The sequence below is a fragment of the Bos mutus genome, chromosome 17 (genome assembly GCF_027580195.1).
Source record: "Bos mutus isolate GX-2022 chromosome 17, NWIPB_WYAK_1.1, whole genome shotgun sequence".
Taxonomy (NCBI): Eukaryota; Metazoa; Chordata; class Mammalia; order Artiodactyla; family Bovidae; genus Bos; species Bos mutus.
The window spans coordinates 27,957,858-27,985,302 of record NC_091633.1 but is presented as its reverse complement, the minus strand read 5'-3'; the positions used below and the strand labels follow the sequence as shown (position 1 = coordinate 27,985,302).

Sequence of the window (27,445 nt, the reverse complement as noted above, 5' to 3'; positions counted from 1 at the left end):
GAGAGGCACTCCGGTCGGCTGGGGCTAGTGCCTGGGAACCAAACTCCTGTGGAGAAGGCCCTGGAGGGTGCTTTGGCCGCAAGTGACCAGGAGCGTCTCCCTGGGGTTGAAGGGCACCCCCAGCTCTCCATGGGGACTCCAATGGGCTTAGGCTCCAGGCAGTTCTGAGCCAGGCTTCTTACCCTAGGAAGCCAATCCAACTAGACTACAATGCCAAGGCCCCATTTCCAAACCATGCCAGGGTAGGGGTATAGGCCGAGTGCTAAGCACAAGCAGCTGAGGTCCCCACTGCAGGGCGGGCACCCCCACGCCTGTTTCCTCCAGCAGGTCAGGGCAGCAGCTCTGCCCCTGCGCCCTTCCTTGCGGAGATCTCCCCTCTCCAACAATGGTTAGGGTTAGGGTTACCTGCTCTGCTAGGGTAGCAGGGGGCGAGGCCAGCCCTCCCGAGGACATGCACCCTGACCCCCAGTGCACAGAGAAAAACAACCCAGACAACAAGTTCGGGGCAGGGATATTGCAGCAGGTGACAGGGTGGGGACTGTGGGACCACAGCAGTTGAAGGCAAGATGGAGATGCCAGCAAAGGCCAGAGGGAGGAGCCTTGGCAGAGGGAACCACTTGGGGGAGCAAGCCCACGGCAGGCAGGGCAGCCCTGGTGGGTGGGAGCCAGGGGTTGGCGGAAGGAACTGAGGGCAGGTACATGATCCCCACCTGCCACAAAGCCCCACAAAACACTCAACCACCTTTTCATCCAAAATCAAGGCTGTATTTACCTTCATTGGTTGATGTGAGAACAGACTGTTTAAAATAACCGGGGTCTACCGTGAAAACATGGGGTTGAAAATACAGAACGGAATAAAGCAAACAGCCAAGAATGGCCAAACCGAGGCTCCAACGCTCAGGACACAGGTGTGGACGTCAGGAAAGAAGGGATACTGACAAGAGGGTACAGTGACATCATGGGGTTATGAAAGTAAGACTGAAACCGAAAGGAAATCATGTCAAAGCCTTGGCCGGTGGGAGAACATGAGACCGATGTCTTCTGATGGCCTCCGTGGAGAAGAAACACAGGTTATTTCTTTTGTGATCAGCCTTGAGCCTCTTTACCTCCCAATCCCTACTCATCTGGGGTGGATCCCCAGGCCACCGCACAACCAGCCCGAGGTGCACGCACATCCCAGGCCACTCCGCAGTCCCCCAGCGGCCTGGCCGCTCAAGCGCTTGCATAGTTGAAGGATGTTGCTGCCATTAAACGTCTGAGGGCAGTTCCAACTGACAGCGGGTGGGTTGTTGTGACCACCTTAAACAAACAACCAGAGAAATTTCTAGAAACTGTTTTTATAAAGTCTACCTAGGTTAAGAATTTAATAACATCATATATTTATATTAACAGACTATTTACAGTTTCATTTTTCTTTTTAAAAAAACAAACCGAAAAACAAACCCTTTTACACTTCTGCATAATAAGGCAAAAAAAGCTTTGTACATTATTATCTTAATATATATCTGTAACTTCGGTTCCAAGTACCAAGGGAGGGTCAGGGCCAGGCCTGAGTGGGGGCCTCACAGTGCATTGGACAAAATGACCGTTTTTTTCCACCATAAATAAGACAAAAAAAAACCCCAGGGGCTCTGGAGACAGATCTGAGGCCATTAAATTGCAAAACCAAACTAAAAGTAAAAAAGCAAAAGTGTCTTTCGTTTCTCTTAAGTGTCTAAAGAGCACAAAGTTGAAAAAAATACAAATCTATTAAAAATGCTTCTCACCTGTGGGAAAAAAGGTACAAACTTGAATTTTTTCCAGTAGCCTAATCTCAAGCTCGGAAAACAAAAGATCACCCCCAGAAAAGCTGTGTGTGACACCCCCGACGCTGCGAGTGGAAAAGTGAGCGTCGCCACCCCAGGGCCGATGGAACTGTGCTTAGGTTCTAGAAACGGACGTTTAGAAAAGTGGACAGCAGTGCGTTCCTGGAGGGGACCCACACGCGCGGTGGGAGTGGGCCCGCGGCCACTACCGCGCCTCCACCTCCTGGGGGTTGCGGGACGGGGAGTAGTCGCGGGCCTCGCCCGGCGCGCGGGCCCCCAGCGGCGTAGTCCTGCTCCGCGGCTGCCCCGGGGGCGTGGGGGGCCCGCCTGCGGCCACCAGCGGCGGCGGCGCGCGCCAGCGCGGCAGCGGCAGTGGCGGGTCGCGCCAGGAGACTGTTGTTGCGCAGCGGCGCGCGCGGCGCGGGTAGTGCAGGGCGCCCAGCGCCGGCAGCAGCGTCGCGCCGTCCAGGTCTGCGGCCCGGCGCGCTCTAGCTCGTCGTCGCGGCGCGCCTCCGCAGGCGCTTCGGGGCTGTAGTCGTGCGGTTCGCGGTCCCGGTAGGGGCGCTCGGGCGGCTCGAGAGGGCGGCGGGGCCCGTCCCGGCGGGCGCGGCGGGCAGCTCCGGGCCGCGGTAGGCGTCGCGCGGCGGCTCCCACGCAAAGGCCGGGCGCTCGCGGCCCGCGGGGCCCGGGCCAGGCTGTGGGGGCACGTCGCCATCCTCACCGCGCTCCTCCTTGACCTTCACGTCGCTCTGAGGCTGCTCGGCCAGCGCCTCTTGCGGCTTCCCAGGCTCGCGGCCCAGGAGACCGGCCAGGCGCAGGCCCTCCCCCAGGGCCATCTTGCTGGGCTTGGGGCCATCCTCCCTGGCCGGGGAGCGGCTCTCCTTGATGCGGAGCTCAGCCTCGCGTTCGGCGGGGATCCCGGGCCGGCCCGGATCGCCCTGGCCCCGGAGCACGAGGCCACTGCCTGGGTGGCCCACGGGCGCCGCTGGAGAGGCCCGGCTCAGCAGGCGTGTCTTTTCCAGGAGGTCCCTGGGAGCGACAACACACACACACCCCCGCTCAGCCTGACGGGACACCCTGCAGCGAGTTCCTCTGCCACCAAGTTCCCACCTAATGTGGCACCATCACCGTCCACTGAAGTGACCTCAGGGTCCTTGTGTGTGTGGGTGTGTGTCCACGTGTGATTGCACGCTAGGTTCCTGTGCAATCACTGCTAGTGGCACCCATCAACACACACATGGTGATCATAACCCACACACCCACAAGGGCATCCCCATACCTGCCTCCCCCACACGGGCAACTCTGGAGCCCAACTTTGCAACAGAAGCACAGACTTCACCAGAACCCAGAGAACTTTGGGAAGTTCCACCCCGCCTCAGACCCACTGATCCACTGATCTGGAGGGATGGGGTTCTGAAATCCCCTTCTGGTGGGTGTGTGTGGCCCAGCTGGGGCTCACCAGAGTTCCACCCACCCCATCCCAGTCCGGTTCTCACCCATGAGGTGCCACTCTGGACGTTTTAGCCCTTTGGCCCTGAGGCTGGGAGCAAGGGGGGCATGACCTCCACCCTGATGTGGGGCTGGGAGGGCAGCTGAGCTTGAGCACATCAGGTGCCCAGGTCCCCCCAACCTCACTGCTGCACCTGGCTACCCTTACTGCACTTGCAGCCCGCCCTCTTGACCCTGATGTCCCTGCGGGGGGCTGCAGTTCCCTGGGCTCCTGACCCTCTGTGGTGACAGTGATGGTTGTAGGATGTGAGCAGGCCCTGGGGTGCTCCCCGGCACCCTTCCTGGGGCCTGTGACAAATGTCCCCCTCATCTTCTAGGTCACCCCCTCCCTCACTGTCCTCTCAGGCTCTGCCCAACACCTAGCTTGCAGCAATGCCCAGACCTGGCCGGAAGGGCTGGCCAAGGAGCCTTCCCCTGCTCCTGTCTGCATGGCTGGCCCATGACTCCTCCAGAACCAAGTCCCGGACTCTGCTGCTCCCGTTAATGCAGGCTCCCTCCTGCCCTGCCCTGGCCTAGCTCTGCTGCCCGTGGGGTGAGGAGGGGGGACACACAACCTCAGCCCCCATCCTCCAGCTCAAGGGCTCCCCGCAGGTCTACCTCCCAGACCTGGCACCCTCTGTGGTTCGGCAGCCCCCTCCAGCACTGCCCTGACCTGGCACCCTCTGTGGTTCAGCAGCCCCCCTCCAGCACTGCCCTGACCTGGCACCCTCTGTGGTTCAGCAGCCCCCCTCCAGCACTGCCCTGACCTGGCACCCTCTGTGGTTCAGCAGCCCCCCTCCAGCACTGCCCTGACCTGGCACCCTCTGTGGTTCGGCAGCCCCCCTCCAGCACTGCCCTGCAGGTCTGAGCTACCTCTAGACCTACCATGGTCCAGAAGCCCACCATCCCTGCCAGGGCCTTGGTGGAAGTAACCCTTATCCCGGATGGTACCTGCCCAGATCGTGCCCCAGCAAGAGTCTTCTGTGGCAACAAGGTGGAGAGAATGTGGACTCGGGGGTTCCCCTCCCCTGGTCTTTCCTACCCCAAAGACGCAGTCTTCGCGTCCTCCCACAGAAGATTTCAGTTTGCCCCCTTGGGTTCAGGAGAGGCGGCTTGGGGCTGCAGGTGCTGGGTGGGGGCCAAAGTTGGGGCGGCAGGGAGCTGGCAGAACGGATAAGTGGAGGGGCCCCAACTCACCGGTCCCGCTCCTCCTTGCCCTTGTCCAGCTCTCGGTTGTGGTTGGTCAGGGCTGAGACCCGCTCGGCATCTAAAGGCTTGGGCCACGGGGGTGGCGTGGGGAAGGAGGGTGGCGCTCGGTGCAGCCGGTTCCAGGCCTCGTGGGGGCTGGGCAAGCCATGCAGTGTGGGGCCCTCCTTGGGGGCAAAGATGCTGCCGCTGCCGGGAGCTGGAGAAGGGGTTGGCAGCAGAGGGTGAGGCCAGGGGGCCAGGGAGGAGCACACACAGGGAGATGCCCAACCCCAGACCCTGAGGAGACGAGGGGCAACAGTCTGCCCGGTGTCCCTGTAGCCCTGATGCACGCCCGTGCTCGTGTGAAGGGAGAGAAGGCGGCGGAGTCACTCACTCAGCGCGTGGCTGCCAAGGCCTCCGAAGGCGTTGCTGCCCAGGCTCCCCAGGCCCCCGAAGGTGCTTGATCTGCTGAAAGGGTCTGTGGGTGCAACAAGCACTCAGGAATTTCTGTGTGCACCAAGCCCTCCCCTACCCCGAGGCTCCAGAACCTGGCAGGTACCACCTGCACAATCTGAGGGTGCCCTGGTTCTTGGGGGTCAGCACAGGCCAGCCAGACTGCACAGACCTCAGGGACACCTACCTGTCAAGTGACCAGTGGGCAGGAAGCTGCCAGGATGCGCTGAGGGTCCGAATGGGTTGGCGGTGGGATGGGTGGCACCTGGAGAGGGGGGAAGGCTGTTGGAGGCGTGGGTGCACCTGGGGCTCCATCTGTGCCTCCTTCCCAGGGTGGTGCACCCTGGCTGCTCCACCTCCCCATCCAAACTCAGGACCAGCTGGGAGATAGGCTTTCATCTCCCTGAATCTGGAAGGCCACGACGCAGGGGAGCAGGGAGGAAGGTGCTGATAGTAGTGAGCCCCCAGCGGAGAAGGGCAGAGAGAAGGCCTGAGGTTGAGCCTTGAGGGGCTACTCCCGCAGCCAGCTACCCTCCGAGGTCCTGACCAGAGCTAACAAACAATCCTGGTCGTTTGACAGTGGGTGTGGCTTGGTCCAGATGAACAATGGCCTGAAGATGGCAGCCCCTCCAGTGGTGTCCCCTGGCTGCTGGCCACAGCCCACAAGCATCAGTGCGGAATCAGCCCCGCTCCCCCAACGCCTCCAGAACCGAATCTGGAGAGCAGCCAAGTGGGCCTGGTTCCGAGAAGGGGCTGCTGGGTCAAGGGCAGACCCTGCTGCTTAGGGTGTCCCACCTTCTGTCTAGAGGCGAATTTCTGGTGAGACCTGTGAGAGGGGCGCCCCCTCCTGTCTCTCCAACTCCCTCCACCTGTTAGGGGACCCTAACAATGGAGTGCTCCGTCTGCCTGCCGTGGGCGTCACAGGTGGGCTCCTCCACCCAGACAAACACAGGTTTAGTTCCCAGAGAGCTTCCACCTAGAAACGTGATCTCATTTCTAAGTGACCTTATGAAGAGATCGAACCAGAAGTTAGGAAACAGCTGGTCCCAGTGCTGAAAAGGATGCTATGAGAGCACTTGGAGGGCAGTCAGGGAAACGTGCTGCCTTAAAAAGCTACACCTCAAGAAAAGGCCAACGAGCTGATACCCCCTGGGAAAGAGGATGGCAACGTGCACACAGATGGAAGAAACACTCACACCAGACGGGGGGTGGGCGACCAGGCGTCAGGCAGGGACAGCAGGGCCCTGGTCTAGGCGGGGCATGTGCTGGGGCAAGTGGACGCACAGCCGGATGAGGCCGTGGGTGGAGGGAAGCATGGGGGGCCCAGGCCACAGTCTGTAGGATAAGGCCTAAGAAGTCTGCTGGCTGCCAGGGCTGAGGCCCAGATGGGAGGCGCTCTGCTTTCTGAGGGACCGGACACCTGGGAGACGCCTCTGCCCTGGCTGGGGACTGGAGGCCATGAGGGTGGTGGAGTGGGGGCTGGGAAGAGCCGGCCAGCTCACAGGCCAGCCGGCATGATCCCATCACACCGGTGCGCTAACGGGCTGCCTGCACAGACTGACAGCGGGTGGGGGTGAGCGAGCATGAGCTTGCGGCAGGGTGTGAGCGGGGTGGATGTACAGAGTGGTCAGGGAAGGTCCTCTGAGGAGGTGACATCCTTCAAGGGCCTGACAGCTGAGGAAGAGGCAGCAGCAGCCCTGTGGGCTCCAGACCATCAACCTGAGGACTGCTGCATGGTTGCCCTGCGTCGGCATCTGGGAACCTGGGTTTCAGGAGGTTCCTCACCTTCCTCTGATAGGAATACCTCACTCACATGTGCTCAGATTGTTTGTGCAAACAGTGTGGTTTGTGCTGAGCACTCGCTTTCCTTCCGGGAGTCTGGGTTTTGGTCCAGGCACACACAGGTGCCTACATGACTGGCCCCCGGTAAGAAGCCGGGGTGCTGGGTCCCCACAAGCTTCCTTGGGAGACAGCCTCTTGCCCTGTTGTCAGGGCTCCTTTCCGGGGAATAAAGTGCATCCTGGGGCTCCTCAGGCAGTGCTCAGGAGACACCCGACTTCCACCCTCCTCCCCTTCCTTGCCGACAGATGCGTGTCCCTTGGCTGCAAGGCATACGGCTGGGGGTGTGTGAGACGTAGGCTGAGTCCTGGGAGTGCCGCAAGCCTAGGGGTAGTCCTAGGGACCCAACACAGTGAGGCTGTGGTGTGGCTGCTGGCGGAAGTGAACACGGGACAGAGGCTCTGGAGCAGGTTCCCACCATTCGGACAACAGCAGAACACGGGCCAGAGCATGGGCGGGGTCAGGTCAGCTGTGGGGACACCTCCAGGGGGCGAGGGAGAAGCCTGAGGCAGGCAGGACTGCCAGACCCCACCTGCTACAGCTGGAGAAACAAAAGCGCCGCCCAAGCAGCCGGAGCCCTCCTGAGCCCACACCAGCCAGAGGAGAAAGGCGAGACCGCGTCTGCTGGGCCATCCCCAGGCCTGCACGCTGGCAGGGGCCGCCAGCTCCCCTGGGCCAGGCCGCCTTACCCGAGCTGGAGAAGAGGGGCCGGGCCAGGTCCTGTGGGTAGTGGAATCCGGCGAACACGCCCGGGGCGGGGGGTCTGCTGAACAAGTCCAGCTTGGTGCCCACGTCCAGCTTGTGGGGCTCCAGCTGCATCTGCCGGGACAGAGCGTGTATAGGGGCCGGAGGCCGGGCCTCTGTCCTGCTCGCCACCAGGCTGCCGATGAGCTGGACAACAAGGTGTGATGCCCCCTGCTCCGCTGGCCTCGCTCAGTGGGCGGAGAGACCGGTAAGAGTCATCCTGACCATGTGTCAGCGATGTGGGGTAACCGAAACGTCGTCACGTGCGGTCGATATAGGAGGTTCCCGATTGCGGCGTTTTGCTCCTGTTTATATGGTCTTTGAAAGCTGGTGTTTTACACTTAAAACTCATCTCAATTTGGATGCTACATTTTCATTAGAAGTACTGTTTAGATTTTGTAAAGTTGAGTTGGAAAAGTACATGCGCATACCCGAGTCTTTCCAGTTTTCTAATGGCTAAGTTTACCATGAGTATTAAAATTTAAATGTATTAAATAAAACTAAGATGCCAGTCCCTGGGTCATAGGGCCACGGGAGGCACGGGGTGGGCCGAGTCCGTCCTAGTTCTTCCTGCTGTGGTGACAACAGAGGGTTGCCCCCCACCCTGCCTCCTCCACTGCACCTTCCAGGCACCCTGCCTGAGTGTCTGCCTGTTAATCCATCATAAATCCCTTTCTGTGACTTGTCCTTTGTAACCCACTCAGGGCGTGATACGGAGAAGGCAATGGCACCCCACTCCAGTACTCTTGCCTGGAAAATCCCATGGGCGGAGGAGCCTGGTGGGCTGTAGTCCATGGGGTCACTAAGAGTTGGACATGACTAAGCAACTTCACTTTCACTTTTCACTTTCATGCACTGGAGAAGGAAATGGCAACCCACTCCAGTGTTCTTGCCTGGAGAATCCCAGGGACGGGGGAGCCTGGTGGGCTGCTGGCTATGGGGTCGCAGAGTCGGACACGACTGAAGTGACTTAGCAGTAGCAGTATGGCGTGATGATTTAAAAATACCTTGAGTAAGGGTAATGTGTTACCTGAGATGACACACAAAAAGTGTGGAGACTCTTCTGTGATACAGGGTGTGGGGTCCCTTTCTGGCCTTCCTCAGCGCCCCAGCCCACTGCCCCTGGCTGCAAGTCCCCAGGATTCCCAGGGCTGCCTCTTCCCTGAATTGCTCAGCCAGGGCATCTGGCATCACCCACTGCGGGGAGGATGGCCTCAAGCTGGGTTCCTCTTCACCACCTGTCCCCCCCCAGGAGCATGCAGGCTCCGTGAGCACTTAGGTTCATCTTTGTCCATGGCCCACAGCAGACACTTAATAAACACTTGGGGGGAAGGGGGGACCAGGCCAAAGGCCCCCTGGGAGGGCTTGACTGACAGCAGGGAGGCCCGCAGGGTCAGCTCCTCTCTAACCCTGCCTGGGTCATCCCGGGTGACAGGTGGAAGTGACTTTGAGCTCCCCATACACTTCTGTCCTGCTCCCCAGCTCCGACCCCTGCTGGCCCGGCCCAGCGCTGGGGCGAGGGGCACATGCGCACATGTGTGGACGCTGGGGAGGGCCTGGCCCAAGAAGGGCGCTCTCTGAGCCGCAGGCCTGGCTGGCAGGACGAGCAGTCCAGCTCACCTTTATCTTCTGCTGATGGTGGTAGATCTGCCAGGCGATCTGCACGTGCACAGCGCACCACTTCCCCGGCTTCTGCGACGGGGGGATGGGCTCAGCCTCGCGGCCAGAACCGTCTCCTCACTCCCCACCCCCAGATCCCTGCTGTCACAGGGCACCCCTGTGCCACCCAAGAGAGTCCTCCCTGGCCTCAGACCCTCCCGGAAGGTCCCACCGGGCCCCTTCTTCCCAAGGCGAGACACACACAGGCACACACAAAGACCTTACACATGCAAGCACGCACACACTCACCCTGATTGCTGTCCGGTACGGGTCGGACACCTGCTGTCAACAGAGGAGGAAGTGTTAGACCCAGGCTCTGCAAGCAGTCAAGCCCAGAGGGGTTGGGGAGGGGGCACTATGTGAGCCTCATGGAGCCATGCTGGCTGGACGCCCACCCGGGAAGGAGAGAGGCAAGAACACCACTGCCACCTACCCCGGGGGCTTTCTGCAGGAGGGTGTGAACCACACTGGCCCGGCCTGTTAACTCGAGTGGGTTTGAAGTCTGAGGGGAGAGAGGGACACCACACGAGACCACTTTGCAGGCTCCGTGCCCAGGTGGCACCAAACCCCCCCAGGGCACCGGTGTTTGCCTTGCCCTGTGAGGCCCTGCACGCTGTCACCCAGGATGGTCTGGCCCCACCACATCCTCCATCCGGAGGTTTCTGAAAAGGCGGCAGGAGAAGGCTCTGATCACTGTGCTGTGTGAAGGCAGCCTGCTGCAGGGAAGGTGAGCAGAGCAAGCCAGCTCCCTGGTGCCTGGGCCTCCGGCAGTGTGGACAGCCGTGGATGGCTGCTGTCCACACTCTACCTCTGCTCCTCTGCACTGCTCCTCCCACCCCCCAACCCCAGTGCTCCCAGCTGAGGAGAGAACAAGTGAAGCAAGGCTCTCCTGGCCCCGAAGGTCAAGATATTCTGCACTCGGGTGAAGGCCCTTCAGGTGCCACCTGGGATCATGACTGCCCTGAGAGATGCTGGATTGTGGGGGGGGGGGCGGTCCTGCAGCCCCTGCCCACCGTGCCCACACCCTCCCGGGAGCAGCTGGTACCTTGGGCTGAAAAGCACCCTGCAGGGATCCAAAGGGGCCTGGGTGTGGGAGCAGGGCGGGCAGTCCTGGGACGGCAGGAGGGAAGGGCGGGAAAAACTGCAAGAGAAGGCGGGAGGGGTGTTCCAGGGGCCTCGCCGGGCACTCGGACATCCTGGGCAGGGGCACTGGGCCTGGCCCTCTGGCCCCCACCCTGCCACGCCTGCACTAGGTGGGAGGCTACACAGACAAGGCGCAGCCTGACCCCCACCCCCCACCCTGCCTGGTGACCCCAGGGCACGCAGGGACACTCACGTTGGAATGTCGGAAGTAGGGGCTGTCCAGCTTGGGCGTGTACTTGTCAAACTGGAAGGGAAGGGGGCAGAGAGTGAGGCCTCCCAACCTTGCTGATGCCCTCCATTGGCCAAGCGCCCACCCACACCGCCAGGCCGGGCAGTGGCCAAATGAGGCTGGCGGCCTCCAGCCAGCTATCCTCCAGGCTCCCTGAGGGTGCTGGCCCATGGCCCTTCCCTGTTCTAGTGACCTCACCATAGGAGGTGCAGACTCGCCCACCTGGGTGTCTGCAGCCATGACTGGGAGGGTAGGGCCTGGAGCCCAGGGCTGGTGGTCAAGCTGCAGGGTACACTGAGGCCACTGCTCACTGCCCAGTGCCAAAGCAAAGCTGGGAGGGGACTCTGCCTACAGCAGCTGGCTTGGGGATGAGATCTTGAGGCTCAGGAACATGGGAAGAGTCCTGATCTGCATGGCCCCTAGTCCTGGTCCTCCTGACCTGCTGCCATGCTGCCAACTGAGACACTGAGGACCCCACATGGGTACAACTGGCCCATGGTCATGTGGACGGGGGTGTTCACCCAAGCCCAAGAGAACGGCCCAGGGCAGGGAGCCTCATGGGATGCCCTGGGAGCGGGGGGTGGGGGGAACCACAGGGGCTGGATGGACGGACAGACGGACCGCGCGGAACGGTGTCAGCTGCATGCGTGCAGAGAGCGTCTGCGTGTGCCTGCTGCGTGTCCCGCGCCCGGGCCGCCCCCTCCCACCTGCCGGCGCGCGGCCTACGCACCGGCGGGGGTGCGGCGTGTGGCAGGAGCGGCGGCGGGGGCGGCCCGGCAGGGAAGGGGGCGAATGTGTGTTGGTGCTGGTGTGTGTGCTGGTGTGTGTGTTGGTGCTGGTGGAACTCCGCCCGCAGCAGAGCTCCCGGGCCCAGGGGGGCGCTCTGGACCAGAAAACGCGCGTTCAGCTCTTGCCTGAGCAGCTCGTGATCTACAAGAGAAAAAGAGAGAGACAGAGAGGCACGTCGGCCGCGGGCTCCCGGCGGGGCGAGGCGGATAGTCACCTGGCACTCCCGGTTTCGGCAGGCCAAGCCGTGGTGGCCGCTCGCTACGTGCGGGCCCCAGGGTGGAGGTAAGAGAGGTGCCTGTGACCAAGTACCAATCAGAATCCCCGAATGAGGCTGGCAATACATGATTGGCTGGCTGAATGAGATCAACAGGCTGGCATCTAAAGGCAAGAGAGAACACGGTGAGCCACCCTGGGAGCCCAAGACAGCCCTGTCGGGGAGCCCTGCCCATCCCAGCCTCCCCCAGACCATTGTCTTGGTCCCAGTCTGGGGTACTGAGGTGCCCCCAACTGAGCTGGGCTCAGACTTTTAGAAAAAAAATTGGAGACCCATGGAAAAATCCTTAGTGACCTAAAATTTGGCCATGAGTGGGTACTTGCTGGAATCAAGCAGCGAGGGAGAGGTCAGGCTAGCTGCAGTTCATCTGGGGCCCCTCTACCCCACAATTCAGCCCTATCCACCCCTGCCCCCCAGCAGCCTAGGGACAGAGGGATGGGAAGAGACACACAGCAGGCCCTGGGAGCCCTCATCGCAGTGACAACTGAGCAGCTCCAAGTTATAACCAACTCCCGGCTCCCAACTGCCCTACTAGGCTTGGCAAGGGTTCAGAATGGAGCAGGGAGTGTGTGTCCATGTACACGTGTGTGCACCCATGTATCTGTGTGTGTGCACACTGAGGCCCTGGTAGGAAACTTCCTCTGCCCTGCATTGATGGTCTGCTAGGGCGCTGCTATCCTGCTGGGAGTGGTCTGGAGGAGCAGGTAGGAGAGAAGTCTTTATCTCGGAGGCCAACCCTGCCTCCCCAAGGGCCATGTCCCCCCCTGCCCAGGGATGAGGAGCCCAGAGTGGAGAGGGAACAGACAGTGACCCTGGCCCCACCGATGGCACCCAGACCTACCGGCGGGGTGTCCTGGGATGACCAGGCTGTTGGCCGGCAGCGCCGGGGGCGGGGGCAGTGTCGGGGGCGCGGCGAACATGGCCGCCGCGTGGTGCTGGTGCTGGGCCTGCGAGCGGAGCGCCAAGTGTGAGGTAGAGAGGTGGGGGCCCGGCCCGTGAGGCGACAGGGACGCGTGCTTCGCGAGCCCCAGGCTGGCACCGCTGCTGGCGCTGCTGCTCCTGCTGCAGGGAGGGGCGCTCAGTGCCCGGCCGCGCGCCCCGCCTCCGCGCCGCCCCGCGCCCGCCTGAGGCCGTGCAGTTTCGGCCCCACGCCCACCTGAGGCTGTGCCCACCTGAGGCTGTGCAGGCCGTTGTGCGCGGCCGGGCCGGGGCCCGGGAAGGCGCCCTGAGGAAGAGGCACGTGCGTCAGGAGCGGGGCCCGGGGCTGCGAGGACGCGGGTGGCAGCTGCGGGGCAAGGCGGGGCAGCGCCGGGGCTTCCTTCTTGACCAGCGGGCTGGCCGCAGTGCTGGCGGAGGGCAGGACCGGCGCGGGGCTGCGCACGGGGGCCAGGAAGGGTGGCTCAGTGCTCAGCTCACGGCTGCGCTCGAGACCCGAGACCTTGGGTGCTGCCCCAGTCTTGGCCTCGGACTTCTCGCCCAGCGTGTGGCCTGCGGAGAGAGTGGCAGGGGTGAGTCTGGGGTTCAGGATCATTTCCGAAAGGGAACTAGGTGGCACAAAGCCCCTGCCCACAACACCTTGGTATAACCCACCCCTTGCTCCCTGGGGAGGCTACCTGCTTGAGGCCATCTCACGGCAGGGGCTCTTGTGGCCCCGTTTTATGGAGGGAGACTCAAATGCATGAGAGAGCCAGCTCAATCTGGGCGCTGGGCTCCAAGCTCTGCCGCCCTATCTCCCACCACGGTAGTGTCACTTGAGTGAATGGCTGCTCTTTCTTGACCCACCCGACTGATCCAGGGCCTAAAGCTCTTTTTTGGGTCCTCACCCTGGGGGAGACTTTCTGGACAACCAGCCTTGCCTAGTCTGTTGGGAGAAAGTGGCTGCCTCAACTCACCACCACCCAGAGCCTCTGCTCCCGAGTTCCAGGCCTGCCTTTGGGCCATCAGCAAGCCTGCTTGCTCATTCCAAACCCTCCTTTTGAAACTGCTCTGAGCGAGGCCTCAGGTCACATGCCCAGGGGCCTGGTGGAAAGCATGTGTTCAGGCCAGGGGAGGCACCACCACCCATCGGAGCAGCTCTGCCTTCAGGGGATGACATCCCAGTTTTCCAGGAGGAGTGGAAATTCAGGTTACTGAATGTGGTTGCTTCATCTGGCCTGTTGGTTGACTCCACTTCCTTCTCCGGGCCCAGGGGCCCATGCAGGCGGCAGCCATGCAGAGTGATGCACTGGCCACAGCCTCTCCTGTGGCTGCAGGGCAGTGTAACCCGTAACCCAGGCTGGCACAGAGATGTCTCCTCTGCTAGGGCGACACCTCCCTGCCTTGGGCCTGTTTGCTTAGGAACAGACCTGAGGAAGAGGCCACTGCCACCACTCCTGCAAGGAGGACAGGAAGCTGTCAGCCCACGTGCTCACTGCCCGGGGAGGCCGGCCCTCTCTCCCCTCCTGTCTCTCTCAGTTCTCCACACGCAAGGCTCTTGCAAAGTGAGAGCAACTATCAGAACAGAAAGAGGCAGGCATGGGCCATGCAGACTTGGACATGACCCCAGGCCTGCCACTAATGCTCAAGCTCTTCTGGAGAGTCCTGGAGTCTCTAGAGCCTCCTGCCACTGACAAAACCATGAGCACTGCTACTGATCACCGCACTCCAACTCTGCACCTCTCTGGACACTCAAAGCCCTGCCAGTTCCCTGAACTCTGCTGAATCATAACCTCCAGAACCTGGGACTGTGACCTTATTTGGAAAAAGGGTCTTGGTAGCCATAATCAAGCTAAGAATCTCCAGGTGCAATCAGCTAGGAATCAGGGGTTGAGGGTGCCTAAATCCAGTGACGGTGTCCTTACAAGAGACAAAAAGAGGAAGGGGCCACATGAAGACAGAGGCAGAGATGGCAAGGATGCAGCCAGAAGCCTGGGGATGCCCACATTTGCAGGCAGTATTAGGAGCTGAAGAGGCAGCAGGGACTCCTCCCCTGGAGCCTCTGGAGGGAGCACAACCCTGCACACACCTGACTCCAAACTTCTAGTCTCTGGAACTACGAGCCTGTTGTTTCAAGCCACACGGTTTGTGATCATTTGTTGAAACTGGTAACACCCTACATTAATTCCGTCTGAAATGTCAGCTGAGCATGCCTGGCTCCAAGGAGCCTCTGGTGGGCCTCCTTACCTGGATTCTTCAGCAGGCATCGGCTCTGCTGCAATGCCTGACTTGAGGAAAGGGCTTCCTGAGCTAAAGGCACGTACAGGCCATGCCCAGCTACCAGGCCAGCAGGACCTGTGGTGCACTGGGTACCCCACGGCCTGTTCTGTGTAGTCATGTCCTAAGGGAGCCTCCCAAGCAAAAAGACTCCTTCTCTGTGCTGGGTCCAGCGACACCCACTCTGGGCCACAGCCACGACCAACAGGCTGGGCTACAAAGGGCTATCCTGGCCTCGATGGATGGTGCCGGCCAGAAGAGCTTTCTGTGATGATGGGATGCCAGGCACCTGTGCCATCCCACTCGTTCACTGGCTAGGGCCTGGGTGTGGCTGAGGAGTGAGTCTAGTCTGTCTCATGTTAATATAAACAGCCACACGTGTGGTGGCAGCCACAGGGGCCAGTCCATACTGTGGCAGGGACGCTTCACAAGCCAGGAGCTGCTGTCCATCCCTAGAGCATGTACTCCATGAACCTGGGAAGGGCCTGGGAAACTACATTCCTAATGGTCCCCAGGAGGTACAGGGACCGCCCCCCCTTGGGGAACCACCGCTCCAGATCTGTGTGGCTCTGGCTGAGGCACACTGGTCCTCCTCTCAGCTCCCCGTTTCCTTGTGGCTGTTTCTGGGGATGTGGTTTGTATCCCTTAGTAAATGGGAACACCTAACTCTGGCCTCAGGCTCTGCACCTGAAATTCAAGACAGAGCTAACATGGCGCCTCCAGTTGATTTCAGGAGTGTGTCCTGTGCTTTTCTAGAAGCCTGGAGTCCAGAGACACACTTACCTTTATCGGCTGCTGGGGCAAAGAGCTTCTCGGAGCCCACAGATGCCTGGAAAAAAGAGAGGAGGGTCAGGTCAAAGGGACCTACAAGGCTTGGGTGAACCTGGCCCTGACCTCCTGCCCCTGGCACCCAGGGAACAGGTCTGGGCAAGCTCAGTGCACGTGAGGGCTGCCCAGCCTGGCAGAATACATCTTTCTGTGCCCATCACCCCCATGTAGGAGCGTGACCACACCCAGGTCCAGCGGACTTGGACACAGGTCACTCGGCCGGTGATCAGGGACCCAAGGATACCCCCTCAGCAGGGATGTGGGGGCTCAGTGGCCCTGCTGGTGGGGAGCCAGGATTGGGGAATCTGGGTGCCTCCCTGCAGACCCAGCATCAGGAACCTGAAGGCACCCCTGGGCCTGGCACTGGAGGCAGCAGGGTAGGGGGAACAGAGTGGGGATGCCCCCTGCCCCTAGGCTGCAGCCCACCACCTGCCAGGCCTCAGACAGCCTGAGTCACAGGTCTGGGGACCACAGCCACCATAATGCACCGAGTGTCCAGGGTGGAGTGGGTTCTCTGAGTGGGGGCCAACCTGCTTCAGGAAGGAACGTGGCAATTTCTGGCGGGCCCCCTGACCCTGCTCAGCCTCTCCCCTCCTAGGGAGAGGCCCGTGTGCACAGCACCTTGGTGAGGGGTGAGGACACTCAGGATGAGGACGTGGCCCTCACGCTGGTTCACAGGCAGAGGCCTGTAAGGCTGTTCTTAGCAGATCTTGTCTCCCTAGTTGGTGGTTTTTTTAAAACAGTTTTACTGGAATGATTCACACACCATACAACATACCCTCACCACAACCTGTTTTAGAAGACTTTCTGCACCCCAAAAAGAAACCACATGCTCTTCTGCTTTCACCCCAATCCTCCCATCTCCCCTAGCCCTGGGCACTGCTACCCTGCTCCCAGTGTCTGTGGATGCCCCGTCCTGGACTTCCATGGGGAGAAGGCAGGTGGGGTGACTGAGTACCGAGGCGCATGAGACCCCCCCATAATGGCCACCATCAGAAAAGACAGAAAACCCCTGGCTTGGTGAGGGTGTGGAGAAACTGGAAGCCTTGTGCATTGCTGGTGGGAATGGAAAATGGTTCAGCCACTGTGGCAAGTGGTATGGAGGCTCCTGAGGAAACTAATCACAGAACTACCATGTGATACGGCAATCCCACTTGTGGGCATCTGTCCAAAGAATTGAAAGCAAGAACAGACATGACAGGTGAACAAAGAGATACAAGAGTCCAGGCAGAGTGAGGCCCCACGCAGGCTGGAGCCCAGGTCTGCAGGGAAAGGGTGGGAGCTGCTCGAAGAAGCTCCCTGGGCCAGGGTCACCCCAGACCTGCTGATGGAAATGTGCAGAGTGAACCGTGACACCTTCATGTGAATGCTGTGCCCCTTCACACTTCGTGCTAGGGTGGGTCACCTTCCTAACGGTGCCCAGAAACCCCACATCCGAAAGAAAACAGGTGGCAAACAGCCCGAAAACAGGCTCACTGAGCCTCAGGCTGGACTGGCACTGGACCAGATGGAAGGCTGCCAACCTGCCCCCCCCCCCCCCGGGAGGCCCCAGAGGGGAGGGTGGTTGCAAGGGTGTGCCTCCCCCACCGGAGCTCAGGGGGCAACAGAGCGGCTGTGGCTGTTGAGTTCTTCCCATGGGTTCCCAAGGCACCCCGCGTGGTGAGCAGCAGCTGTCAGAACGCCTGGATCGGCGCCTCACTCGAGGAGACCCCACAGGGGTGAGCAGTCCACCTGAGCAGGGGCTCTGAGGGGCAGGATGGCAGGGTCAGCGGTGTTGCCACCCACCCCTCAGGGCCTGGATGCGGACACCTCATGACCACTCGCTCGGCACCAGGCATGGCCCCAGCTCTGCTGGGAGCTGTGAGCGCATGTCCAGGCATAAGGTCAGGTGCCCCCGGGCCCATGAGCCACCTACCCTCCTGCACTCCCAGGGCCCACCCAAAGACCTCCCAGGGCCTCGGCCTCAGAGGACTGGACCCTCACCATGACCCCAAGAGGGGGTCCCGGTGTCACCCGCACTTGAGGCCATACAGCTGCTGTAATTATTATTAATATGTGGTCTCATGAACAGTCTCACAAATTAGCTCTCCACATTAGCAGTCTCCAAATTAGCAGCCAAGAGTATCTTTCAAAGCCAAAGCAGAAAAAGTCACCCCGGGACTGAAAATAGTCCAGCACCATCCTACGGCCCCAAACTACAGTGTGCATTTCTCCCCCAGCCCCCAAAGGCTGTGACCAGCTGGCCTGCCTGAGCCCTGACCCAGGGACTTCGGTCAAGTCCCCTGGGCCTTTCCAGACTCCCTCAGTCTGAGGGTGCCTCCCTTGCTGGTGCAGGTTTAAATCCTCTCTGCTTGCTGCCCTGCACCAGCGGGAGAAGGGCATAAGTGAGCACTCGGCACCCCCCAGATGAGAGGAACAGGAGCAGGAGCTGCCTCTAGGCTCTGCCGAGGACACCCTCGTGAAGGTCTTTGTTACCTGCGGCCCTGACAGCCCCCCTGAGCCTGGCCCCGTGCAAGCAGCCCACAGGGGTCCCCAGCACCTCCTGGGGTGCCTGAACACATGCCCTCAGCAGGTGAAACAAATGAGCTAAAGGGCTCAGTCTCAAAGCTACCATTACCTTCCAAGGGTGTGGTCGTTGGGCCACCAGGATGGGGAAGGGGGGCTACCTCCTGGCAGGTGGTGCCTCAGCTGCACCCTCTGTGCCAGCCCTCCCTGGAACCCCCACCTCCAATATAGCGGGGCATCTCCATCCCACCAAGGCTGATAGTATGGGAAGGAAACAGCAGAGGCATCACTCTGAGAAAACGAGTTTGTTTCTGTGGGGCACGACTATCCTAGGTCCCAGACTAGGGATGAATGGGTGAGCAGCAAGTTCAGTTAAGGCTGCAGGTGCCCTTGTCCAGCCCAGGAGGAGGCCCAGCCAAGCCAGTTCCGGTTCACTTCAAGGCCCCAGGCTGGAGCACCAGCTTCCAGAGCCAGGAGGTGGCGCCCCAGACCCTGGGAAAGTCAAGGGAGCAAAAGAGTGGGGAGTGGAGGAAGGGGCGAGCAGCAGCAAGGGGGGAGGGTCTTCTCTAGCCCTGGAGACCCCTGGGATGCTGCCCAGGCAAAGGCGAGGCAGTGGGCCCGGCCATTCTCCCCTCCCTATCTGGTCCCCACACCACACTGCTCAAGTTGAAGTTTGGTCAGGGAAGTTGAGGGATCCAAGTCCCCACAGGCGTCACGGGCAGAGACCTAGCAGGCTTCCACCACACGGCAAGGGCCCGGACACCTGTCTAGGCACAACCACGCCCATTGGAGAAGGCTCTCAACAAACACAGGAATCCTCAGGCCCCAGGATATCTGGGGCCGCGGCCTAGGCTACAGCCCCCTTGCCAGCACAGGTACAAAGCCAACCATTGCTAAGGCATGTCCCAGGTCGAGGTCCTTCGGAGACTTTCCTTCCAGGACAAGGGGTGTGGAGCTGGCTAGCTGACCCAAGGCAGGCTAGCAGTCCCAGCGCAACCACTACACCCGTGCTAATAACTTCCCGTGGATTAGCTACAGGGACATGACCCCAGGCAGCGCGGGTATCCTCCCGCCCTAGCACTGACCCCGTGTAGGGGTGGAAGGAAAGGGTCACTTCGGCCAGAGTACAGGTTAGAGGTCCCCGTGGAGCGGGCAAGCTCGGTACCAAGAGCGTCAGGGCCAGCACTCACTCCCCAGAGGCAGGCAATCCCAGCTGCGGGCGGAGGTCAAGGCGCGCTTTGTCTGCGAGGACCCGACCTGTGGAGCAGCCTCGGCCCAGACACGCGGCACAACCTCCTCTGGTCGCGCCCCGCCCCAGACAAAGAGCTCCAACTCCTGGCAGGTGAGCGCGACGGGCGCCGGGAACCCGGGTGGCCGAGCCCGCGCCGGGGCGCAGACAAAGGCGCGCGCCCCCCCACCTGCCCAACGCCCTGCCCAGCCTACGCCCCGAGCTCCCCTGCGCCCTGGCCGAGGCCCGGGACCCTCTGCGGGTCTGCCTCCACGTGCGCCCCACGGACGCAAGCGGAGGTACTTGGGGGTCTCCGCGCGCCTGGCTCCTGAGAGTCGGAATGAGCTGAGCACCGGGGGCCTCTCTCGGTCCTCTAGAGGGGGCGGCGGCTCCCTCAATCCCGGCCTCCAAAGTCCCGAGTGCCTCCCCAGAGTCACCAGCTCTCACTCACCGCGCGCGCGCCCTTGGTCCCGCGCGCTCTGCCGACGATCGCCGCTAGTCCTCGGACCAGAGCCAAAGACGAAGCTGGGCGGCATGGACGCCGGAGGCCGAGCGCGGGCCCCTGCCAGCCTTGGACCGTCGAGGTGGCCCCTCTCCCGTCGCGCCCTACCTAGCCGGAACCCAGGACGGGGGCGCACGGGCCACGCATGACCCCCACGCCGACTTGTCGTGCTCCAGGATGCTCGCAGTGCGCACTGGAGTCCCGGGCGCCGTCGGGCGCGGCACGGGAACCGGAGACGTCGGCAGCGCCGGCGGGCGCACTGCTGGCGGGCGCGCAGGCGGCGGCCAGGGAGCGCGGCGGGGCGGGGCGGGGGCGGGGGCGGGGCGCGGGCAGGCCCGATTAATCCAGCCCCGAGGCGTGGATCTGCCCGCGCTGGGCAGCAGGTTTGGGTTCAAGCAATCGCCGTGCCATCCCCGCCACCAGGTCAGGGCGCGGTGCCAGCTATACCGAACTATGTAAGGGCTGACAACTCCGATGCTCACAGTAACGAATATGGACGGTTCCTACGCCCAGTTTACAGAGGAGAAAACTCAAAGTCGTGAGGTCGAGCAGCTGAGACTTGAAGGAAGAACAGAGCCCCCCCACATCTGTCTGACGTAAGCTCTGCCCTCCGTTTCACCATCGGCGAAATGGGGGTGCAAAGTGGGAGAACAGGTCCCAGTAGTTACTGTAATTGCAAAATGCACGGAATACGCCACCCTGACCACTATTCCGGGGCCACCTAGCCACTCCGTGGACCAAAAGAATTGAGATCCAGGGGGAACAACTGCCCCTTTAGAAAGTCGAGTACACGTATGTTAGTCACTCAGTCCTGTCCAACTGTTTGCGACCCCATGGACTATATGTAGCCCACCAGGCCCCTCTGTCCATGGAATTTTCCAGGCAAGAATACTGGAGTGACTGGTTGCCATTCCCTGGTGGCTCAGTGGTAAAGAATCCACTTGCCAATACAGGAGACACAGGAGATTCACAGGTCCATCCCTAGGTTGGGAAGATCCCCTGGGGAAGGAAATAGCAATCTACACCAGTATTCTTGCCTGGGAAATCCCATGGACAAAGCAGCCTGGTGGGCAACAGTCCACGGGGTCACAAGAATCAGACACGACTTAAGCAACCAAACAACAACACAACAATGCCCCAGATGGATCCAGGTTCATGGGGCAGCACCTTCCACTCCACAGCACACAGATGCAACACCTGGACATCAGCAGCACAACTCCCAATCAAGAAACTTGCTGTTAAAAAAAAAAAATCCATGAAGAGTAATGGGATGGAATGGCTGTGGAAGGAGTTTGGGAGCCCCACCTCTAAGCTGCTGTGGGACTGGGGGCACTAGGGTGTCAGTTCTGTTGAGGCATCCAGGGACCCACAGCTTACAGCCCAAGTTCAGGGCCTGCATATACCTACCTGCCCCAGGCTGAACGATCAGAGGTGGGTCCTTTCAGGACAGAAAAGCGTAGTCATTCAGCTGGGACCATGGGAACCAGTTCCAGAGCTGTGCAGGATGGGCCAGAGCCCCCTTTCCAAAAGGTGGCAAAACACTGGCAAACACATGCACTTGCACAGCCTACAAGAAATCTCCAACCTTGCAGAACATATGGCTAATGGTGCCAGCCTCTAGGTGGGGCTTCCAGGTCCTCTTGCTCTGTTGAATTACTATTCACATGTACCAATTTACCCTTACCCTTCCCCGAAAACACCAGACCTCCAAACTCAGTTTCTGGCCATAAAAATAGCATATATGTGCCCTTGCTGTGTGTCAAGCAGCACTGTGCTGAATGGCTTCCAACCATGAAATCACTGGGCCCTCATGCTTATCTTTGAGGACATACTATAGTCATCCCCATTTTGTTGATGAGGAAACAGAGAAGTGAGGTGACTTGCTGGAGGCCATAGAGCTGGTATGTGGCAAAATTGGGATCTGAACCCTGGCAGTCTGACCGTGGGGTCTGTGAGCTTAGCCAAAGCATGCTCTGCCTCCAGGAAGGCAAAAGGGGCTGGACCTAGGACTTGGGATTCTGGTGGGAGAATCCTGACTCTCAGGCTGGGGGTTGGGAGGTCTGTGGGCCTGTATGCTCCTGTGCCCACTGCACCATGACCCAGCTGAGCTCTAGTACTCGGCCCAGCTCCAAGGCCTCTGGTAGCAAAGGGGAAGATATTCATGCAGTGGGGTGTCCCTATGTACCCCTCTGGGGTCAGCGGCAAACGGGCCTTAAGCCTGTGAATCTGTGAACCTTACACAGCAAAGTGGCATTAAGGCTGGTCATCCATTAACTGTGAGATGGGGAGATGACCCCATGTTGTTTTTGTTCAGTCACTAAGTCGTGTCTGACTCTGTGACCCCACGGCCAGGCTTCCCTGTCCTTCACTCTCTCTTGGAGTTTGGTCCAACTCATGTCCATTGAGTCAATGATTCCCTCCAACCATCTCATCCTCTGTCATCCCCTTCTCCTCCTGCCCTCAATCTTTCCCAGCATCAGGGTCTTTTCCAATGAGTCAGCTCTTCACATCAGGTAGCCCAAGAATTGGAGTTTCAGCTTCAGCATCAGTCTTTCCAATGAATATTCAGGGTCGATTTCCTTTAGGATTGACTGGTTTGATCTCCTTGCAGTCCAAGGGACTCTCAAGAGTCTTCTCCAGCACCACAGTTCAAAAGCATCAATTCTTCAGCACACAGTCTGAATTATGGTCCAACATTCACATCCGTAATGATGACCCCATGAGCACAGTTTAATCACAGGGTCCTTACTAGTGGGAGGGGGAGGTGGGAAGACACTAGCCTGCTGGCTGTGAAGATGAAAGAAGGGGCCAGGAGTGTGGGCTCCTCTCCAAGCTCTGAAACACCACAGATGGATTCTCCTGGAGCTGCAGAGGGACCAGCCCAGTCCACTTGACTCCCACAGACTGAAAGATAACAGTGTAGTACTCAGCCACCAAGTTCGTGATAATCTGTCATAGCAGCTATCCTCACATCGAGGACCCCAATGAGGGGATGGTATGCAGAAGAACAAGCCCTTGGGCCTCCAGAGCTGCCCAGATGTGCCATCAGCAGGCCTAAGTCAGCCTCAGCCTAGTGGGAGCGGTGGGCAATACGCGGGGAAACAGGCAATGAGTCAGACGGGGTGGGCAGGCAGTAAAGGGTGACATGATCTGAATGGCAGCTGGGGGAGACTTCCCATGAGGGGCATTTGAGCTGACACCTGAAAGAGGAGAAGGGCCAAGCCGAGGGGAGGTCTGTGGAAGAGTCCTCTGGGGCGGCCACAGCCAGTGCAAAAGTCCCTGAGGCAGGAACAACCTGGCAGGGCCTTCCATAGAGGTGGCGTTGGGGCGCAGGGCCTCGAGGCCATGACGGAGCTCAGGCATTTGTGTTGAGTGACAGGAAGAGGTGTGTGTGGCGTCTGAGGAAGACAGACATGATGAGGTCATTAAGAAGGCCGTGCTGTAGGAGCCACCACAGGGCTGGGTGGGGTGCAAGGAGCTGGGCTAGGAGCTGCCGTGACAAGCAGGTGTGGGGATGAAAAGGGGTGGGACCCCTCCAGACGCGGGGACAGGGACTGTTCCATGGGAGACGTCAACCAGTAGCTGGTGACAGAGCTTAGAGCTCCGAGGTGGTGGCCTTGGTGCACCAGGTCAGGCGCCATCCCCAACTGAGCAGCTGAATCCTCTGGGCCCCCAAAGGTGTTCCGTTGCCATGTGTCCTACAGATGAGCAGCCGGGCTGCACCCAGCCTCTCCAGCTACCTGGAAACCCCACCCCTGGCTCTAACAGGTTCTAGGAGCCAGGGTGGAGGTGGGGAGAGCGGGTGGGAACTGAGGGCTGGGCTGGTGCCAGGAACCAGTGGGAGCAGCTGGGAGACTGGCCAGCCCTAGCCCAGCCTCATCACCCTGGCAGAACAAGCTCTTGAGTCTGGCCAAGAGACCCTTGGCCCCTGTCTTGGGGCCTCTACTACCACTGCTTCAGGCCTTGGAGGAGACCCCATCTTCCTGTAATGATATGGCTTCATGTCGAATGTCATTCTTAAGTCCAACATGGGCACTGAGCCCTTGGAAAGGCTGCAATCCTGGCCCCATCCTCTGGTTTGGGAGGAAAACCAGACTTTAGGCAGGACAATCTTTAAGTCCCTTTAGAAAGGAGAGTGGTGTGATCTGAGAAGACCTAATGAGGTTAGAAATCTAGAAAGAAATGGAGTGGGACTAGATTAGCAGGAAGAATGAAGGCAGCCGTTGGAGAGCACAGGGACGTCTCTCGGACCTTCAGGCCAGACAGAGGTAATCCACTCGCAGCCTGTGGTCAGCAGCATGGTTACCCGGGGTTCCGGGGTCAGCAACCAATGTTCTGTGTCTGTTGTCCTTACACAGAGCAAGCGGAGGCGGCGTCACGGGGTCCATGCAGGGTGTTCCACCCACAGCTGGGAGGCACTAGGAGTACCCACCCCACTGCCAGTCAGTCAGTCACTGGGCTCCCCTCTGCTAGGCTAAGATGGTGACAGCCAGCCGCTGCTTCGTGGCTCTCTCAGTGGGGCAGGTAGATGCAGGGGCTACAGATGAAGGCCCATGGGCCATGTGACAGGAACATCTGCCAAGACAGGGCGCTATATATGTGAGAAGCCAGTGTGGCTTGTGGGTTGAGGGGAGGGGGGACAGGCTTCCTGGGCCCAGCTTCTCTGCTTTGGTTAGTTCTTGCCAAGGAGCTGGGTGGCCTCACATAGAGGGAGCTCATGGGCGTGGACTGGAACCTGGATCCTCTCAGCCAGGCTGGCAGGCTCAGCTGAGGGGAGGGCATGGAGGGCGGGGCAGAGTGCTGAGGGTCCACGCTAGCTGGGCATGTCAGTCATCCAGTGTTGGGAAAGAGGCAAGGGCCAGAAAGATCTACAAATGCTCACTAAAAGGAACCAGAGATCAAACTGCCAGCATTTTCTGGATCATCGAAAAAGCAAAGAAGTTCCAGAAAAACATCTACTTCTGCTTCACGTACTATGCTAAAGCCTTTGACTGTGTGAATCACAACAAACTGTGGAAAATTCTTAAGAAATGGGAATACCAGACCACCTGACCTGCCTCCTGATAAATCTGTATGCGGGTGAACTTAACAATTAGAACCAGACATGAACAACTGACTTGCTCAAAACTGGAAAAGGAATATGTCAAGGTTGTATATTGTCACCTTGCTTATTTAACTTCCAGAGTACATCATGGGAAATGTGAGTTGGATGAATCACAAGCTGGAGTCAAGATTGCTGGGAGAAAATAATAACCTCAGATATGCAGATGATTCCACTCTAATGGCAGAAAAATGAAGAGGAACTAAACAGCCTCTTGATGAAGCTAAAAGAGGAGAGTGAAAAAGCTGGCTTGAAACTCAACATTCAAAAAACTAAGATCATGGTGTCCAGTCCCATCACTTCATGGTGAACAGAAGGGGAAAAAGTGAAAGCAGTGACAGACTATTTTCTTGGGCCCCAAAATCACTGCAGACCGTGACTCTAGCCATGAAATTAAAAGAAGCTTGCTCCATGGAAGGAAAGCTATGACAGACCTATAAAACATATGAACAAGCAGAGACCTCACTTTGCCGACAAAGGTGTATAATAGTCAAAGCTATGGTTTTTCCAGTAATGTATGGATGTGACAGTTGGACCATAAAGAAGGCTGAGTGCAGAAGAATTGATGCTTTTGAACTATGATGCTGGAAAAGACTCTTGAGAGTCCCCTGGACATCAAGCCAGTCAATCTTAAAGGAAATCAACCCTAAATATTCATTGGAAGGACTGACGCTGAAGCTTCAACACTTCCCTGATGCTGGGAAAGACTGAAGGCAAAAGGAGAAGGGGGAAGCAGAGGATGAGAGGGTTGGAGGGCATCACTGACACAATGGACATGAACTCGAGCAAATTCCAGGAGATGGTGGAGGACAGGGAAGTCTGGTGGGCTGCAGTTCATGGAGTCCGAAGAGTCGGACACAACATAGTGACTGAACAACAGAAGGTCACTAAGATCCCACTCATTGCTGGCTTGCCCTCCACACTGACCAGAAAAAGGAAATCCAGTGCAAAACAGCTACAAGGGAGTAAAAGCAGATTGTGCCAGAGATGTGAGATTTCATGCAATCGAGAAGACCCTTCGGAAAGCCCTGGAGGAGGGAGCTTGGTGATGGGCTTGGGAGTACAGCTGAGGGGATGCACAGCAGAGCTTTTAAGGCAGCGGCCCCTCTGCCATCCTCGGCACTGTGGCCACAACAGCCCTCTGCGGTTCATGCTGTCCACGAGGTGGCTGCGGGCAGGTGGACAGGGCAGCCTGCCTTGGGCTGAGTGTGGCCCCCAGAGACACGCACACCCAGGACCTCAGAATGGGGCCATATTTGGAATGAGGGTCTTGGCAAGTAGGATCCAGGATCTGCAGGTAAGCATCCTAGACTGGGCGCCCAAGTCCTATGACTGCCTTCTTCTGCACAGAGGTGACACAGTCATGGGGGTGTGAGGGCCCGCATGACCGCAGACGCAGAGATGGGAGCCATTCCACCAGCTCAGGAAGCCTGAGGCCACCAGAGGCAGGAAGGCTCCTCCGGAGGGAGTACAGCCCTGCCCACACCTTGATTCTAGGCCCCGAGTCTCCGGAACCGGAACCCTGAGAGTGTAACTTGCTGTGGATTGACCCGCCCAGTGTGTGGTGCTTAAGTCCAGTGAGCGTGAGGGGGGCACCCTGACCAGCCCATCCCTGAGGGCAGTGCGTTCTCAGCCAGTGTCTGAAGCAGGAGCCATGAGCTCTGGGTATCAGGAGGAAGTGGTGGAGGCGGGAGGCAGGCTTGGCTCCTTTCAGCCAGAATAACTGCAAAGCCCTTTCTTTTGGGACTGGGGACTAGGGTCTGGTCTGCAGGTCCCTTAGTGGGGTGGGAGGCATCAAGTAGGGCGATGCCTCTGGTCCTACTGAGGGGTGGAGGTGGGATGGGGGTAGGGAACGGGACTCACAGGGCGGAGGCCTCTTGTGGACCCTAATCCAACTCTCCGCTGTGGCAGGGTCGGGGCGTGTGGGGAAAGGCCTCGAGTCGGGGGGACAGGATGGGCTGTCCCGGTCTACCTCTAACCCCTGCCCCATCCACCCTATTTGTTCTCAAGCTGACTATGTCTGAAAGCATCCACTTGTTTTGTGCGCTTGGTCTTGCCTGTGTCCTGATGAATCCCATGGTTCCCATCAGCCTTCCCACCTGCCGCAAGGTAGAGAGACCACCCACCTTGCATGTCTGCACCAGGCCCTGGGTGCCCCCAGCCCAGTCAGGCCTCCTCTGAGGCTAGCAGGGCAGGTGCGGCGATCTGAAGGGCCCCGGGTCTCTGGATTTTAGCCTAAGGAGACCCATTTTGGACTTCTGACCTCTTGAACTATAAACTTGAGCTGCTTTAGGTCACTGGTGGTTTGTTGTAGCAACTATAGGACACAAGGACCACCCCCACCCCTGCATCTCTAGCCCAGGCCTCGCCATTGCCTGCTAGGATCCTTGCAGTAGCCTGACAGTGCCTGACTCTCCCTGGGGACTCCAGTCCTGGCAGATCCTCACTCGGTCCCTCAGGCTCCTCGCTGTGGGTTAG

General features: G+C 59.4%; 1 protein-coding gene across 1 annotated transcript in view; it reads right to left on the bottom strand.

Annotated features, from left to right (window-relative positions):
• Window positions 1-743: 743 nt before the first annotated feature.
• The window catches only part of FBRSL1 (fibrosin like 1), an 84,199-nt gene continuing 57,497 nt past the window's right edge, over window positions 744-27,445 (bottom strand). The window contains 17 exon segments of the mRNA XM_070386360.1: window positions 744-2,285; window positions 2,288-2,386; window positions 2,389-2,834; window positions 4,491-4,698; window positions 4,876-4,959; window positions 5,122-5,199; window positions 7,463-7,592; window positions 9,138-9,209; window positions 9,426-9,455; window positions 9,610-9,678; window positions 10,222-10,317; window positions 10,513-10,563; window positions 11,279-11,478; window positions 11,647-11,715; window positions 12,453-12,673; window positions 12,784-13,099; window positions 15,587-15,632. Coding sequence (XP_070242461.1) covers window positions 2,011-2,285; window positions 2,288-2,386; window positions 2,389-2,834; window positions 4,491-4,698; window positions 4,876-4,959; window positions 5,122-5,199; window positions 7,463-7,592; window positions 9,138-9,209; window positions 9,426-9,455; window positions 9,610-9,678; window positions 10,222-10,317; window positions 10,513-10,563; window positions 11,279-11,478; window positions 11,647-11,715; window positions 12,453-12,673; window positions 12,784-13,099; window positions 15,587-15,632 — 2,490 coding nt within the window. The 3' untranslated portion in view covers window positions 744-2,010.